The following is a 19,090-nucleotide window of genomic DNA, read 5'->3' as shown; positions in this document are numbered from 1 at the left end:
GGTTCTGGTGGCATTTACAGAATAGCAATAGGAAAACAAAATCATGGCTTACTGCTATACTTTTGGACTTGCTCAGCTAATGTGGTTTTGTATTTCAAAGATCTCGTGAGCGGATTGTCACAACTAACCATATGCTTAGCATAAAATACATACACATACTGAGTTCAAAATAAGTTATTCTCAGAGCTGCCGGAAGTATTACCCCAAATACTATAATTTCTAAGCTAGGAAAACTTTAAATATAACATACCACAATTATAAGAAATTATATGCAGAAAAATCGTGCTTTAGCGTTATTAATACACGAAAAAGATTAATTTTACGAGGATGTAGCCCGAGAAATTTATTCTTGCGACGTATAACCCTCACTGGGGTCACGACCATGACTTCTCATATGACACCAGAATTGGTTTTTTCCAGGAAGCGGACTCGAGAGTGGTTCCAATAAGCTTAAAGCTTTCATCACAATCGAGCTAAAACAAATTAGTATAAACCTATGGTACTGTCCAAATTGCAAGATGTACAAGTTCATTATAGAAATTCAGCAGGATAAGGGTTAATCATATTGCTGAATAGGCAGTATCTTTGAATATTAAGACTTAAGTTTAGTTTAGATAAGAATTTGAAATATCAGTACGTGATCAATTTCTACAATTGAGAATAATTAATCATAGTTTTCTTATGACGTTCCATTATATATGGATGGAAAAATATTTATATGTGCAATATAATATCAAATAACATCTGAGAATCTTTATTATTATATATTCTCGATTGATTAGGATAGTGGTGTAACACAATGATAGCGCGTAGGTCAGATTTCATTTATTTCTGTTATTGTTTTGTGTAGAAGATTCCAATAACTCTTAGAAATACTTATCATTTTGTCTATATGCTCAAGTCATTGTTGATATTTTAAAAATACTTCTATAGCAAATTGCGTAACGGCTGAATATTTCTTCTATCAAGTTTTTGTTTAATGATTTATTAAGTTTAATGATCTTATTTACTATTACAACAGGTCAAATACCGCGAAATTCTCAGCAGAAATTGATTTCTTTGACTTTTTTTAATTTTGTTTTCGATGGAACTTTCATTATTTGCTCAGAATGTTAATTTAATACACAGTGTACTTTGTTAACCTTGTCAGCAAAATTATGTTTTAACTACTTACCAGAGTGAATCACAATCGAATTTTTATGTTTAAAAATTTATTTTTTAGAGTTTACCTTGATTCATTTTTTGTTTGTTTCAGTACTAGTAACTTATTTACGTAAAAAATTATTGCTTCTACATCTGTTTTACGGTTAAATACATTGTATGCATCTAATGGATTTTTTTTTTGAAAATTGCTCTTAACATTTGAAAATACTTGTGAACATATTACCATGCAGTTCAGAAGATATAAATACTCTGGAAAGGACTGGAATGCGGAAAAGAGAGAGAGAGGGGGGGGGGAGAGAGAGAGAGAGAGAGGGGGGGGGGGGGAGAGAGAGAGAGAGAGAGAGAGAGAGAGAGAGGAGTTCAGGGGTGAAATTACAGAAAAGGTAAAGAATACAACAGGGCAGATATACAGATCGGGTTAGAGAAAGGGTGTTGGAGGGTTAAGAAGTATGGAAGATTTGGAAAGGTCGAATGGTTAGGCTAATGTTACACAGAACATTCTTGGAAGAATAAAAAATATGAATTGACTTTTACTACTGTTCATCATGTAAATAAACCTGTGTGTCAAAAAAAAAATGCTGACTTTCTTAATCAATGCAACCCGCAAAGAGGCGTCTGCTGCTACGTATTGGGATCAAGCTTTCAGAAAGCTGATGGGGCGGAGGAATTGCCTTTGCTACTAGTAATATGCTGCGAAAATGTTATTTATAAATTATGCGCGAGTTGTGTGTACATTGACTTAAATATATCCAATGCACATCTGTCACTAAAATCGTTTAGTTTTTAATTTCAAAATTTTGATGTAGAAAATCCTCATCAAAAGAACTTACTAAAATATAAACCTTACTGTGTGCGTACTTTCACAGTTTTTTTTATTATTATTATTTGTAGTTACAGATATATTCTTTGATTTTGGATGTGTAATATTTTAAATCCACAACACCCAGCGACGTTTATACACAAAAACATGTTGACAGATACAATGTACTATAAAAATATTATTCATGTGTTAATATTTGAGTCAAATAAGAATTTGGGTCTAATTAAGAAACAATTTATAGCAAAACCATGTTTTAACACTATTTATATACTCGGCCGCTTATACGTCGTACGTAATAATTTCACGAGGGCGCAGAATTATTTCGTATTATTCCGTACGACGTATAAGCGCCCAAGTGTATAAATACTGTTCAAGTTGTACGACGTATAACCACCCGTTTGTATAAATAGTGTTCAAAGTGTACGACGTATAACCGCCCGAATGTATAAATAGTGTTCAAGTTGTACGACCATAAAACCGCCCGAGTGTATAAATTGTGTTCAAGCTTTTAGTCATTATTAAAGTATATTTTCAAACAGTGGCAAAATAATTGAGTTTTTTTTAAGTATTTCTAAATGATTTTGACAAGTTGTACGACGTATAACCGCCCGAGTGTATAAATAGTGTTCAAGTTTTACGACGTATAACCGCCCGAGTGTATAAATAGTGTTCAAGTTGTACGACGTATAACCGCCCGAGTGTATAAATAGTGTTCAAGCTGTACGACCATATAACCGCCCATGTGTATAAATAGCGTTCAAGTTGTACGACGTATAACCGCCCGAGTGTATAAATAGCGTTCAAGTTGTACGACGTATACCACCCGAGTGTATAAATAGTGTTCAAGTTGTACGACGTATAACCGCCCGAGTGTATAAATAGTGTTCAAGTTGTACTATAACCGCCCGAGTGTATAAATAGTGTTCAAGTTGTACGACGTATAACCGCCCGAGTGTATAAATAGTATTCAAGTTGTACGACGTATAACCGCCCGAGTGTACAAATAGCGTTCAAGTTGTACGACGTATAACCGCCCGAGTGTACAAATAGCGTTCAAGTTGTACGACGTATAACCGCCCGAGTGTACAAATAGCGTTCAAGTTGTACGACGTATAACCGCCCGAGTGTATAAATAGTGTTCAAGTTGTACGACCATAAAACCGCCCGAGTGTATAAATAGTGTTCAAGCTGGTCGACCATAAAACCGCCCGAGTGTATAAATAGTGTTCAAGCTGTAAATCATTATTAAAGTATATTTTTTCAAACACTGGCAATATATTTGAGTTTTTTTTAAGTATTTCTAAATTATTTTGACTAAAGATATATGTGTTGCATACTTAAGCTTAATGTGCGTAATGGAATATAACTTTTTAAAGGCTAAAACTGAATAGTACAGGTACAGAGATACGGTTAGCGCTTTTATAACAGCATAAGATAATATCTATTTATTAAGTCGTTTTTACACTCCAATAATGGGGAAGAATGTAGCCGCTGCTTCGCCCTTCCGTCCGTCTGTCCCGCAATTCTTATTAACAGTATTTCTCAGCAACACTGGCTGGAATTCATCGAAACTAATGGGAATACTATCAAAAGAAGATGCAGATACTATCTTCATATTTTTGTCTGGGCTATTGCCCTGGTTATTCAAAATAAGTATACTATAGAACCATTTCTTGTTCGTAATATTCCTGTGCAGCTACTCGCTGAAATTCAATGAAACTTCATAGGAAGTTTACGGCCAAGAGTAAATGAGCATAGTTTCTTCATTTTCCGGTCAAACAATTTTTCACTGAGTTATGGCACTTTGATTATTTACCAAAAGTAAGCTACAGCGCCATCCTTGTCCGGAGTATTTCTCAGTAACCATTGGCTAGATTTCAGCGAAAATTCATAGGAAGCTTCAATCTCTACAGGAAATGCACACAATGTCTTCAGATTTTCACAGAGTTATTGCCCTTTCATTATTCGGCATTTTTATATCATTGTACCATTTCTTGTCTATAGTATTTCTCAGCAACCACTCACGTTCTAGAATTCTGCTTCACCTCCAAGAAGAGATGCGCATATTATCACTGAGTTATTGCCCTTTGATTAGTCATTGCGCAATTCTTGTCTAGGGGGTGGTATTCCTCATCAAGCCCTGTCTGATATTCAGCGAAACTTTATAAAAAAAAAACTTGACATTTTGTACGCACTTTTTTGTCAACAATCTCTTGCTGGAATTTTAAGACATTTCTTAAGAAGCTCACTACTAAGACGAGGTATGCTATGAATTCCGCTTATATGCTTTTAAGGACACGGTGTCTTGCTTTAGCCAGGTTTTCTTCCATATGAAAATGTATGTTCTATAGCACACCAAAATGAACGGAACGATTAAATGAGCCGCGCCATGAGAAAACCAACATAGTGGGTATGCGACCAGCATGGATCCAGACCAGCCTGCGCATCCGCGCAGTCTGGTCAGGTTCCATGCTGTTCGCTTTTAAAGCCTATTGGAATTGGAGAAACTATTAGCGAACAGCATGGATCCTGACCAGACTGTGCGGATGCGCAGGCTGGTCTGGATCCATGCTGGTCGCATACCCACTATGTTGGTTTTCCCATGGCACGGCTCAAATTATATCATGGTACTATTTTTTTTATTAGATTTCATGCATCAAGATCCTATTCGTATTAAGAAAAAATATATAAAAAACTACTATTAACTTAAAACAGATCAGCTCTCTCATCAAATAAGCCAAATTTTCGTATGCTGTGTTGGAGTGACATAAACTACCAACAGGTGACATAGATTATATCTATATTGTAAGAATGAAATCAATTATTTCTGTGATTCCAATTCCTTCCTCACTGAATTATTTAACATTTTAACTCATATGTATAAAAAGTTAGGCTTCTTGACAAAAACCCGTTATATATGCCTGGTGACCCCCTCCCCCCCCCCCCCCCCCCCCCCCCCCCCCCCCCACACACACACACCACAAATTATTTCTGTACCACCAAAGCAATGTAACTCCTATTAGCGTTATCTCTAGAGAAAAATTATTCAGATTTCAGGAAATCAAATGCCGTCCTCACGAGCATTTTTACTAACTAGTACGTGCATTCAACTGTGAACAAAAAGATGCAAAATTCTAATCAGAAAATGTTATTTAGTAAATTAATTAAAGTAATGGCTGATTTTTTTTCGCTGAAACAATATGTTAGAATTCTGAAATTTTGGACCCATCAGTTTAACCGTTTAATAACTAATGCAGCTGATTATATGCGATATATGTTCTTATTTTACTTCCTTTTTCAATACATACGGACAATGGACTCTTATGGAGTTAAGGAATAACTCGTTAATCTCGACAAAGAAAAAAAAAGCGGTAATTTATAGATAGCTTTCAGTGTTGTCAAGATACTGTCAACAGATAATGTATGAGTTATAGATCTATATTTCACTTTTTTTGTTGTTGAAGTTTTAACTGTTTTGCCTTTACGAAAACAAGTGTTTTAAACTGTAAACAAAACTGTGAAATAATAAATAACGTTGCTACATGAATAATGTCAACGAATAAAACCCTGTATATTTGGAAGAACTTCAAAATCCACCTTCTTTGAACAGAAATAATATTTTAAGAAATGATTTCGCCAAAGTATGAACGTAAAGGCCGAAAATAGCCCTAAAGCTAAGATAACAAATTATCTTAATACGAAAAAAGTAACACAAGTGGCGGCATATCATATTATAATGAAGCTTCCAAAGTACAATCGCATATACAATCATCAGTCATTTCTAACTTAAAATCAGCTGAAACAGTACGATGGAAATAACCAGGCTCTGGCCTCCAGATCGACAAAAAAAATTGTTAGATATCTTGAAATTAATGCTATATTTCTTAAGAATGCTTTGAAACTTAATTACTAACGGAAACACACGAGAATTAGTTGTTTTTACTAATTTTTACGATGAAAATTGAAAAGCGCTTGTAACGCTTTACCCGAAGTAAATTGCCTCGATTAGGCCTATAACTATGTATATTTTAGTTGCACTGAACGCTAAATCCCCCATAGCGCTATTGGTAGCACGCTAATGGTAGCGACAGGGGAAAACTTACTTATTGCCGCGGTGGTCCGGGTTCGATTGCTGACGCGGTCACCTTCTTTTCGTTTTGGTTTTTAATTTTGAACTGTTTTAAAACTAAAATCATATTTAATTTATAATATTACCAAATTATATGTAAAACAGAATAAATAATTATTTAGCAAAATCTGGGGGTAATCACTACTGTACTTAAGATACTTAACAGAGATAGTACACATGAAATAACAGGACTAGTAACTTCTAACAGAGATATTACTACAATATGCAGAAAAGATTCTTATAGACTGGATATCACTTTGGAAACAACTCACTAACTAAAAATCTTAGAGATAGTCACAAATAACAGATGCTTTAACAGAATTTCTCCGTACTTAAAATTCCTGTCTTCATACTTGATTCAGTATTCAGCATTTACGGCCGCAAAAGGTCAATTCGTCCTTACACATGAAATCATTATTTTCTTAGCTATTTGCGATCATGGTGTCCACTTTTTCCACTTAAGCTAGTGCTAGTGGATGAGAGGTGACACGCATATCAATACCTCTCATAAACAGAATAAATCCTATTCATGTTTTGATTGCCTTCCCTTTATGCTTCCAAATTTACTATCAAAACAGCAGTTAAGCGGCCGTAAAAAGTCTCTCCATATTTATACTGAATGTTTTTATTATTTAATCATTTTCTGTTTTGAAAATACACCATTTACGACTTTCAAATGTCTCAATCTTTTAAACTATGTCTATAAAACTGAATATATAAAATTTATTGCCAATATCGGTAAGAATGTTTTCTGTAAAAGGAAGCATTATAGAGTTAGGGGTCTGAAAGTTGTGCTTGATACATCGTCTTATTACATTTATTCGGCTGAATATCAAAATCCCTGACTGGACGAAAAGGCCTCGTTGACCTCTGAGCTAGTGGTTTTCTTATTATGTGTAACATATAAATAATAAGAAATATTAAAATCACCTAACGAATGACATATTTATTGACTAGACACCGGAAAGAGCTGAACGATGCACGTACAAATGAGCACAATCTTATAGTCCCCGAAACTGGTTTTCATTAAGTAGAGAACTAATAATCTCAACAATATTACTAGATTGATGACTCATAGCTACGCAATATTTGTATTCATTGTGTATTCATTTATATTACAATATTTGTCAGTAAGTGTCAATAGTAATCTTCACACAATGCAGCTATTTCATCTCTTATCACCGGTTTATCAATCTATATATGCGAGTTGTTCAGTATACATTGCCACTTTGAAGACAAGTAGCAATTCATGTTAATCTGTGCCTAAGATAAATCCAAAGATCGTTTCAAAATTATTTTCTTCAAACAGATGTAAGCAATGAGTAGATCAACCAGACTCGCCAGAAGGCCATTTTTATCATGACATCCTTATTATTATATTGTTTACAGTTACAATAAGTTAAAAGAACAGCACTAGACAAAAGCCTTTTCAGCAGTTTTTAATGCCTAACCAACGATAACTTGCCACTGAACCCAACCGCTGTTTCACATCAGGCGTCTGGCTACGTTTCGATTCCGGCGGGCGGCGTTCGGCGTCGAAATTTGATAGTCTATTGACAAGGGCTTTTATTGCTCTATCATTCAAAGACCGGTTACCTTTAAATCGTTCATGTTCGATGTTGAAATATTCTATTTGGACCACTTTCGGCGGCACATATATATCCTTCGCATTTATCCTACGATTTGAAGAAATTCTGGCTGAATACGAAGCCGTCGGCCGGGACACCCTAGCAACAACATTTTCAAGTTCCACATGACTCACTTTTCTTGTCGGATGTTCCATTGCAAGTAGACCCGACGGTGTCTCGTTCACGACAATTTCCGCCTCCGTTCGTCGGCGTTCTTTCATGCGATGCAGCATGCGTCCTGTTGTATGAAATTTGTTCATTCTCTCTTCCAGTGTGTTAACGTAGTTTTTAGTGATTGCACCATTATTATCCTTTCCAGGCCCCGCTGAAATTTTGCGTAGCGGCATGTGAATTGTAAAGTTTCCCGCAGGAGCAGATTTTGGCCGATTTCCTTCCTTCATTCCTGTAGCTGCAGATTAACACAGTGAACTATCACTCATTGGAAATATTTCTTCGTAAATTTTTCGACAAAGACCAACTTATATCACAGCAACAATGAACTTAAGTTGTTTTTGTTTTGAAACTAATCTCAAGTCCGTAGTGATTTTAATGTAAGATAAAAACCTGAAAGTGTCTCGTTAAGTATTAATCACATTTCTACGTCCTCGACAAGTTTTAGCCGCATTTAAATCAACAATCGAAATTAAATTGAAGATTTAAAATGCAAATCCAAATTTGATAAGCGCAACTGTACTTTGAAATGTTTATCTTTAGTTGACGACATGAAAGAAGAGCGTGAATACTTGCTTTGTGGAAACTGAATTCTGTCTTACTACGCCGCAGTTGTTTAAATCTTAAATCTATAATCCCACTTTAATAACATTTGAGGTTCGACCAACAAAATTTGCGAATACACAAAAACAGAATTTCAAAAAATTCTACTCGTCTAAATCACATATAGGCCTACATTTACATAGTAAATCATAATGTGTCTTTATTGCCATTTAAACATTAGATTAAAATGTATGCACAAATCAAAAACACTGTTTTTGAAACAGATATTGACTGGGGCCTCCGTAGGCTGTATGCCGGTACCCGCCCTTAATTATCTCCAATAAAATGTCAGAGAGTCTTCCTCCAACAATTAAAACTGCAAAGTCGCCGAGTGATATAGGTCTGCTAAATTCTACAAGACTCTGAAGAGCTGAATACAACTTCCCAGATAAAGACACAGTTGAAATCATCCTTTAATAATACCCCCGTGTCGATCTTCTAAAAAGAATTTTGCAAATATAACGACAAACAAAAACAACAACAACAAAAGTTATATTTCAAATGGGAAATCTTTCATTTAATAGGCCTCTGAAAACGTCATGACGTCATTTTGTTTATGCACGTTCGACGTTCGTTTATACATGAGATTTATTGATCACATGAATAAGAAAATCTCGTTTAGAAGGACATTGATACTTGACAATAGGTGTTTGGTCACTTCCTAACTAAAGTACTTGGCAACTGACGAACCCCATCTATTGTTGGTTCCACAAAGTTCTTGTCGGCTTTGATATTGGGCAATAGGTGAGCCCTCTCTAGCGCTGGGTAACTTCCCCAAACTTGAAGTAGGCACTGGTATTAAGACAATGGATAAACACTATCTTTACTTATTAAACATTGTTTGTTTCAGTCAAAACTGTAGGGGCCTCCATGGCCAAGTGGTTAAGGTCACTGACTTCAAATCACTTGCCTCTCATCAATGTGGGTTCGAGCCTCACTCGGGGCGTTGAATTCTTCATGTGAGCAAGCCATCCAGCTGGCTTACAGAAGGTTGGTGGTTCTACCCAGGTGCCCGCTCGTGATGAAATAATGCACAGAGGGGCACCTGGGGTCTTCCTCAACCATAAAAGCTGGAAAGTCGCCATATGACCTATAATTGTATCAGTGCGACGTTAACTCCAACAAAATAGATAAATTCAAAATAAAGTTAGTGTAATGCTTACATATGTTTATGAGGATACATATTTCATAGAAGAAAAGCATGCATACTCGCGTGGTTCAGCGAAATAAAATATTCTGCGCAGTAATGCTATTTAAGCATACTCTATTATTACATGTATACATATGTTTAAATGCTTATTTATTATGTTGTTTATATTTGTCTTTGTATATATTTTTGTTTATGTTCTGCTGTAAATATGTTGTACTCTCCAATAATGGAGGAATAAAAGGTATCTATCCACATATTCCTGTGATAGTGCTGTTAAAATTGATAGAAAGCTTCAGTATGCTGGGTAACGGAAGGCCCGTAGAGATGAACAATTATAATAAAATTGGACTTAAAATGTTTGCTGTTAAGATGTGCAAGACGTTACTTTGGATAATGTTTTTTTTTTTTTGATTTCACAGTCTTGATGAAAAAAAAAACACACAAAAAGAGGCAATAACACTGCAGTAGATTAGCTTCAGTATAACAAAAACGTATGCTGTTAATATATTCAGTACAAAAAAAAACCCAACCAACTTTGGTTCCATCCTGCAGGGAGAAAAAAGCTTTATTCGACCACATGTATAACGTTCTTCTCACTTCACCCCCACCGACAGACGATTTAAGAGTGTATGTATACAAATGGAATGAACATTTAAATCAAATTCAATAAACATAATGAATCAATATTTACTCAACGGGAGTGAAATAATTTCTAAATTCGATAAAACTTAATCCGCGTGTATGACTTTATATACACAAAATAATAAATGAAGTAAGAACGGTAATTTTGTTAATTCCTTTCGATAACATCTATTTTTCTTTCCTTTCTTTAATGCTTATAATACAATTGGATTTACTTTTATCACAGCCACTCGCCGCTGGGGAAGCATTTAACATGAAAGCAATAATTCTTGGGGATTATCGTTTATCATAAAAACAGATAAAACCTGAATGCTAATTAATTTCGTGATTTACTAATGCGACGAGGCCCGAATAAATCTATATTCCCAATAATTGAATTTGTTCAAACTTTGTATTTGAATACAGTGTCATGTTAGAAACAGATAAATAAAAAAAACGAAGATCGCCATATGCGTGTTCAGAGTTATGCAAATTTGAAGAAAACCCCAGTTTTAAGGGGCAGATAACTCCTAAACAAGCACGGTGACCTATGATTGTTTTTGCGTTTTTTCTGTTTCTAACTGTGCGCATGTACAAAGTTTGAACAGATGCTATTATTGGGAAAATCTAAGTGAAAGTTCATTCCCTTTGTTAGCTGTTCACCACTTGCACTGTCTGTCCATCCATCAAATCGGTCCATTTGATGAGTACTTTCAAGGGAGGTCATTCTTACTGTCTTATCTTTGATAAAAAAATATTCTTGCTCTTTGATGATCTTAGGGGATTGGAGGTCATTTGCATTTTGATGGGTGGTCATTATTGCCGCTTTTTTTACAGTCTGAATTATAACCTTTGGTAGTCTAGCCTTGCTTCACCACGGAAGGTGCACACTCATACCATTATTTGTGTGTCAGTTTACTGATGATTTTATACATATTGTTCCTTCGTGATTAAGGCATTCACATTTCATCGCATTTTTGTCCTGTACAAGTATTTTCCTTCGATGATTTTACAACACTGCATTCAGTAGTACTTTGCATATATAATAATTAATTCAATAAAAAAATAAGAACACCTACACAGTGACTAATGGTTAAATGACTATTTTTCTCCCCAATGACTTCTGATAATACTATCATGTGCAAACTTAGTTTTCTCTCGTTACGGGATTTTGAAAATTAAAATTGGACTAATGCTTAACATTCGTGAATGAAATCATTTAACTGCCAATAAAAAACTTATCTAAATTTTGAAATATCACTTACTTTGCGAAACATTCAGATTTTCCCGAACCCCCGTGACCTCGGCTATTTAATAGAACAGAACAGACATAAGTACAGCGATTCGGAATACCCCATATTTAATATAAACAACTTTTTATATGTAATGTTAAAATATTTATATATCTATAGAGTGATAAGTATATATTGTACTCCATGTCCATGTATTATTTATCTGTGCACATCACCTGACAATTAAGTAAGAGTCTCTTGAATAGAGCAGCACTATATTTTCTCGGCAAAAGTCAGTATACAACATACTTAAACTGTATTTATCGCTTGAAAAATAGGTAAATGATATAACCTACGGTTGTTTAATATGCACAGATGCTTAAAGATTACAAACATAACCATTTTCTTAATTTTGTTGAAGTAATTGTTGTCATCAGCTGTAAAACGTTTAGAGTGGCCCGCATTTTAGACTGATTCAGAATACCCGAGTAGTTTTAAGAACATAGAATAACAACTATCTTACCTTAGTAAGGTTGGTCTAAACACACCTTAAAATAATACATCAAGTACTGCGCTTACTAGCTACCACAATAAGTTAATAATATATCAAGACATTAAAAACATTGTGTTGGCCTTATTTATGTCACTGTCAATTTGTAACCAGATACTTTTTGATGCAAACAAAGAGCTATAAAATATTTTATACTTCTTTGATGCAAACCATGTATAATTACCATCACGGAAAAAGGAAAGTTATTTTTGTGGCGAGTCTTTAAGGGAGGTCATTCATTGCCTGTTGTTTTATGTCAAATTACTTTCTCTTTGACAAAGCCATAGACTTTTTTTGTAAAATGTATGTAAATTATTGAGGCCACTTTTTCTCATAGAAGTTATTTCCCTTTGAAGATTTTACGCCATTGTATTTTCAAAGCAGGTCAGTCTTTTCAGTTTGCCTTAATTTTCATTTCCCTTTGACAGATGTTCACCTTTGCAATTTTAAGGGACATGATCAATTTTTTCTTAAATTAATATAGGCCATTTATATTTTCATGAGATTATTACCATTTTTTTCTGTCAAAGTTATTTCCCTTTTTATGCTCCTTCAGTGAAAGGTCATTTCCTAGAATAGCTTGGTTTTTCCCTTCGATGACTACATTTTAATTTTCAAGGGAGTCTTTCTTTAATACTGCCTTATCTTTGATATAAATATTCTTGTCATTTGAGGATTTTTCATTTGCATTTTGATGAGAGGTCATTCATGCCACTTTTTTTTTCAGAAGTTACGTCCCTTTTAAAGATCATTATCTAACATGGAATAATTATTAAACCTGGAATGACCATGCATCAGCTTCCAGCCAGTAGTTTTCTTCTGTGATTAGATATTCTTTATAACATATATATTGAATTCTTAGACTACTGTACCTCTAGCATTGTTTACTTTCACACAAGTTAGTTGACTGTTCATCATCTAATTCTTAGTGCTTTATAAACTTAGCACAATTCATATGTAATAGTTGTGAATCAACTAGATGGTTAGTTGCATCCTTTGTGAAACCACAGCTGAAAGGTTGTAGATGCACAGCACTTTTAATGGATATAAGGGTTAGTTGATTTGCTGATTCATGTATCTTCTAACATTAAATGCCATTTACAGGCTACATGAAGCAAACTTAAGCTGTAAGAAGTTGCCATGTCATCCAGTCTTATGTAGCAATTTAAACTCAAGATTTTTTAATACCCAGCTGTGTTTGCACTCTATTACTCTCGACTTCTATGAACATTTCTTCAAGCATAAGCATCAGAATTTACACCTATAATAATCTTAATTATAGTGTTTTTCAGTACAATTATATGCTATAAAATGAGGTAAAATGGAAAAAAGAGAGAAGAAAATGGAATATATCTCAATGTTTTATTATAGGCATATACACATAAAATAATACATATGCTATGACAGGTTGAGACATTATGCATAAAACTGACATATTTAGTGACTGTTTTTTGCAGTAAAACACAGAAAGACAGTTTGGTTTAAATGTTCACCCTAATTTTTTAACAAATCCTTCTGTAGACGTATTTTTTTAAATTTCACTCGTATGACATATACATGAGCAGTGGTATGAACATGCTGGTCTAATTTTAGAGGTGCATGAAAACAATGAATCAGGTTGAGACTATGAGCAGGAATCTTCAATAGTGAAAAGTTTTGGTCAGCCCCTATGCTCCATCACTTGCAACTTGAAGATTTCAGTTCATAGCCTCCATTCATTTTATGTTTTAGAGTGAAACACTGGAATATAAAGCAGAGAAAATACTGGTTTTATTTTTCACTGGACTAGACTTCAGTGGGAAAAAACATGAATTATAAATAACTAGAAACTCTTTAAAAAATTATACTTAAACTAGAATGTGTCTGTAGGACACAGGGTGTGGCCCCCACTGGTTCATTTGTCACAATTAAGGGGCAATAATTCAAATGTTTGCAATCTTAATGGGGTATAGCCTCAACAAACATTTTATGAAAAGGATTCATTATTCTAGGCCCTATACTTTTTGAGCTATGAGCATCACACAAAAAATCCACTATTTTGGCTATTTCAAGAGCCATAACTCTGTAATAAGTGCTTAGATTCTCAAGAAGAATGCCAAGTGTGCCAGGTCACATCACGTTAAAGACTCCAGCAAGGTTTCCTGAATTTACATCTAATACCTTTTCAGCTAGGCACATAATTAGGTGAAAAGGTACATTTTTTTACTATTTCAGGGGCCATAACTTTAAAAATAGGGGGTGGAGCCAGCCAAAAAATTAGAGGTGTGCAAGTTTATATCATGATAAAGACTTATGCAAGTTTTCAACCATTTATATTAAATACTTTATGAGCTAGGTGCGTCACATAGTAAAAATGTATATTTTTGACTATTTCAGGGACCATAACTCTAAAAATAGGGGGCGGACCCAATTGAAAAATAAGAGGTGCGCAAGTTCATATCATGATTAAGACTCATGCAAGGTTTCATGAACCTATATCAAATACTTTCTGAGCTAGGCATGTCACAACGTGAAAATGTGCATTTTTGACTATTTCAGGGGCTATAACTCTGAAAATAGGGGGCGGACCCAATTGAAAAATAGAAGGTGTGCAGGTTCATATCATGATTAAGACTCATGCATGGTTTCATGAATCTATATCAAATACTTTTTGAGCTAGATGTGTCACAAGTTGAAAATGTGCAATTTTGACTATTTCAGGGGCCATAACTCTAAAAAAAGGGGGCGGAGCCAAACGAAAAATAGGAGGTGTGCAAGTTCATATCATGATTAAGACTCATGTAAGGTTTCATGAACCTATATCAAATACATTATGTGCTAGGAATGTCACAAGGTGAAAATGTGCATTTTTGACTATTTCAGGGACCATAACTCTGAAAATAGGGGGCGGAGCCAGATGAAAAATAGGAGGTGCGCAAGTTCATATCATGATTAAGACTCGTGTAAGGTTTCATGAATCTATATCAAATACATTCTGAGCTAGGTATGTCACAAGGTGAAAATGTGCATTTTTGACTATTTTAGGGGCCATTACTCTGAAAATAGGGGGCGGAGCCAGATGAAAAATAGAAGGTGCGCAAGTTCATATCATGATTAAGACTCACGCAAGGTTTCATGAATCTATATCAAATACTTTCTGAGCTAGGCGTGTCACAAGGTAAAAATGTGCATTTTTGACTATTTCAGGAGCCATAACTCTGAAAATAGGGGCGGAGCCAGACGAAAAATAGGATGTGCGCAAGTTCATATCATGATAAAGACTCATGCAAGGTTTCATCAATTTATATTAAATACTTTTCGAGCTAGGCGGGTCACGAACTTCGGACGGACAGACAAGATCAAATCTATATGCCCCCACCATTCATGGGGGGGCACAACAATGACACAAATGTATATAAATACAAACACAACACACATAAGATATATGCTCTATCATAAATAAATGTAAAGAAATCTGCACATTTCTAAGCCACTCGTAAAAATATTGCATAATTATGTTGTTCATTCATAAAATTATATTAAATATTCAAATGAACACTGAAACAAACAGGTGTCCTTTTTTAAATAAACCTATTCAGTATGTACAAAGCCTTCATATGCAATAATCTTGTGTACTGAGATGTACTGGTACAAAAACCTATATACTGGACAAAAAGGACAAAAGGATTAATTATAGTCCTCACCACATTTTAATACAGCAGAGTGCCCATTTGAATAAATTTGAAGGAGGCCTTTAAATTATTTGACTGATCAAGGGAGTGGTTCATGAGAACAAGTTATGTAAAGACTTTTCTATTTTAGCTCCAGTTGCCCGAGAAAGGGGTTAAGTGCCGAAGTTGAGAGAGGACGTCATAATGATGCTAAAGACCAAGTTTGATGTAGATCCTTTGAGGGATTCATGAGCAGAAGTCATTCAAAGTTTGTTTTTTCTGTTTTTACCTCTAGTGGGCTCTAAAAGGTGTCAAGCGGAACCATTTGAAAAAAAAACCTTGAGAGGGGACCTTGCCAGGGTGCTTCTGACTAAGTTTGGGATAGTGTACTGACCAGAAGTTCAGAGATGTTTATGTAAATTGTGGACAATGGATGATGGACCATCTGCCTGTACAGTTTCTTAGTGTATCTTGACTTTTTGCAATTGCTCTATAGTGTAGAATTGTTATATGCAGAACTAGCTAAAGTTGTTAATGGCCTTTGGAGGAGCACATTCAGGCATGCACTTTCATATGAAACCTTGAACAAAATGCTGTACAAGAGCATCATTGTGTGCAGCAGGATATGTACAAGCAATGTGCAAATTCTGAAGCTAATGTCGAGTAAAAACTAAAACATGGATGGATGACCAGAATCATCATATGATCTGTCCATCTGATCACATTATAGTGACCATGACCTTTGACTAAAACAATTTTTGTATTAATAGTCTCTATGACCTTGATCTTTGTCCCAATGACCTAAAACCCAATAAGGGTAATGCACTGCCAATGAACAAAGTGCACTTCAGGTTTGATGGTCAAAGGCTGAAGCAAATTTACAAACAAATGGATGGACAAATGAAAAAACAGACCAACTGCACCATCTACATAATGTGTCCATTTAGGCATATTAAATTAGAATAAATTAAGGAATAATAAAATTTAAAAAAAAAATATGGAATAAGGATGTACACATACAAACAAGCTAAATTCAAGGAACATAATTTGAACTTCCTGATAATAAATATCACAGCTGAAAAAATACATTTTCCTATAAAAAAATATATTTTGGCTTAAAAATGAAAACATTCAATATCTATAAACATTCGAAAGATGTTTAGAATAACAGACAATTATGAAATCTATGGACGAAACATTTAAATGCCATCATAATAATTAATCATCATGTTACATCAATCAAAACATTAATTCAAACACATCTTCGTACAAACCATTTTGTTTGCCACAATTATCAGAGTTGTATTTTACTGCATGAACTCTAATGAAATGCGTTATCTTCTGACTATGAGCTGTAGATCAACCGTGTTCCTGATGGAAAAAAGTACAGACAGACATGGGCAAAAAGTTGTTTAAAGGTGTTTCTGTAATAACCTCTAGAGGCCAGGTGCCTCCACTAAACTGGTTTGAAAGAGGACCTTAGAATGATGCTACAGACCAAGTTTGGTGAAGATCTTTCAAACAATGTCAAATAAATCAAAGGTATATCTATTTTTCATTCTAGTGGCCCCTGTAAGAGGTAGGGTAGCCCCATTTGAACACAACAATGCTACAGGTCAAGTTTAATTCATGATTAGTTGTTTAAAGGTACTTGTAATTTTAGCTCTTCTAGCCAATAAAAGGGGCAAAGCGCCCTAATTTAAGCTATAGACCAAATTTGATGAATATGCATCAAGTGGTTCATGAAATGAAGTTGTTTAAGGACATTTCTATTTTAAGCTCCAGTCATTCCTAAAAGTGGCCAAGCTCCCCCATTTGAACAAAATTTCGAGAGGACCTTACAATGATCTTACGGACCAAGTCTGATGCAGATCCGTCAAGCGATTCATGAAAAGAAGTCGTTTAAAGGTATTTCTATTTTAAGCTCTGTCTGCCCCTTACAGGATCTAGTGCCTTATTTGAAAAACATTGGAAGGAGACCTTACAATAATGCTACAGACCAAGTTTAATAAAGATCCTTCAAACAGTTCACAAGGAGCAGTCATTTACAAGTTTTTCTATTTTTATCTCTGATAGCCCCTTATAGGGGCAATGCTAAAACATTTGAACAAAACTAATACTTTGAACACACCACATATTTCATACCCAATTTTTACATGGGTTGATTTTATTGTCAATAAAACAAAAAAAAGATCAAGCTATGTATATCTGCGATAAACAAAGGTTGACACCTGACTTGTAAGGGAGCATTATAACGTCAAACTGCAACATGACATCTAGTTTATGACTACTTGGATAAATGAAATCCAGCATAATTTTTATCAAAAATGTTTCAATGAGGATGTAAGAATGACAATAACCAAGGTGTTCTTGTCTAATTCACCATGGTTCATTATTCAGACACTCAGATATTTAACCACTAAGGTGAATGCACCCTGATAAATCAGACAAAAAACCACTCAAAGGTCTTGGTATTTCCATAAATATAAACTACTAAACCATGATTTATTTCTTTAATAATGCCAACAGAAATATACAATGACCTCAATGCCTCTTTTTCATTTCAACAGAATATCTAAAAATTTACTCTGATATATAAGAACAGGTCAGACACCAAAATAGTCAATTTATTTTATAAATGTCCTACTGGCATCTAAAGGTTTAGTAAAACAATTTAATTTAAAATCCTAGAAATACCAATTTTGGTAAAGCTCTAATTGCACACTGAAACACTGATTAATCAGCAACCTTGTATTACATTTAAAGCATGCACTTTTCAAATATTCCTTGCACTATTATGGAGACAGCAATCACAAAATCAGGAGTTCTTTCTCATTGTATTATCTCACATTCTGAAGAGCTCCAAGATCTGGGGAGCTGTTGAGACCCCAGGATTGCTGTAGCAACATAGAGTCTGGTTCCTTGTTTCTCTGACTGGAGCTTAAAGCAGAACCTCCAAGTTTATGGGACTTCCCTGGGGATCCACTCATCTTTCTTGTTGGCCTACAATGAAACAATATCTCTTTAACAATGTTAAGTCAATGACAAGAAATTGGAAACAATGACAGTGAAGTATGTAGAGTAACAATTGAAAATGTACAGCAACTACCCAGTAATATCAATACGACAAAGGCAACCAAAGACACTGTAAGAATCTATTCTGACAGCGAGAACTTATACAGTTATGCCAAGATGATAATATTACCAGTTAAAACCTCAGGTAAACAAGTTTTGAAGGTGACTTAGACTTCAATGAGAAAAAACATTCTGACTGAGTTTTATGAACATCAAGAATTAAACTTTGCCTCTAAAGTGTTTATGATGTTTTTCTATGATTTGACCTATAGTTTAAGACCTTCTGTAACCCTTTTT

General features: G+C 34.7%; 1 protein-coding gene across 4 annotated transcripts in view; it reads right to left on the bottom strand.

Annotated features, from left to right (window-relative positions):
- Nucleotides 1–15,274: 15,274 nt before the first annotated feature.
- LOC123564877 (uncharacterized) overlaps nt 15,275–19,090 on the bottom strand; it is a 51,613-nt gene continuing 47,797 nt past the window's right edge. For all 4 annotated transcript variants that reach the window (XM_053525290.1, XM_053525291.1, XM_053525293.1 and 1 more), the window contains one exon: nt 15,275–18,721. In XM_053525290.1, coding sequence (XP_053381265.1) covers nt 18,559–18,721 — 163 coding nt within the window. In that variant the 3' untranslated portion in view covers nt 15,275–18,558. The remainder of the gene's footprint in view (nt 18,722–19,090) is intronic.

Source organism: Mercenaria mercenaria, chromosome 15 (genome assembly GCF_021730395.1).
Source record: "Mercenaria mercenaria strain notata chromosome 15, MADL_Memer_1, whole genome shotgun sequence".
Classification (NCBI taxonomy): Eukaryota; Metazoa; Mollusca; class Bivalvia; order Venerida; family Veneridae; genus Mercenaria; species Mercenaria mercenaria.
The sequence above is the reverse complement of the archived record's forward strand: the minus strand, read 5'-3'. Positions and strand labels throughout refer to the sequence as shown.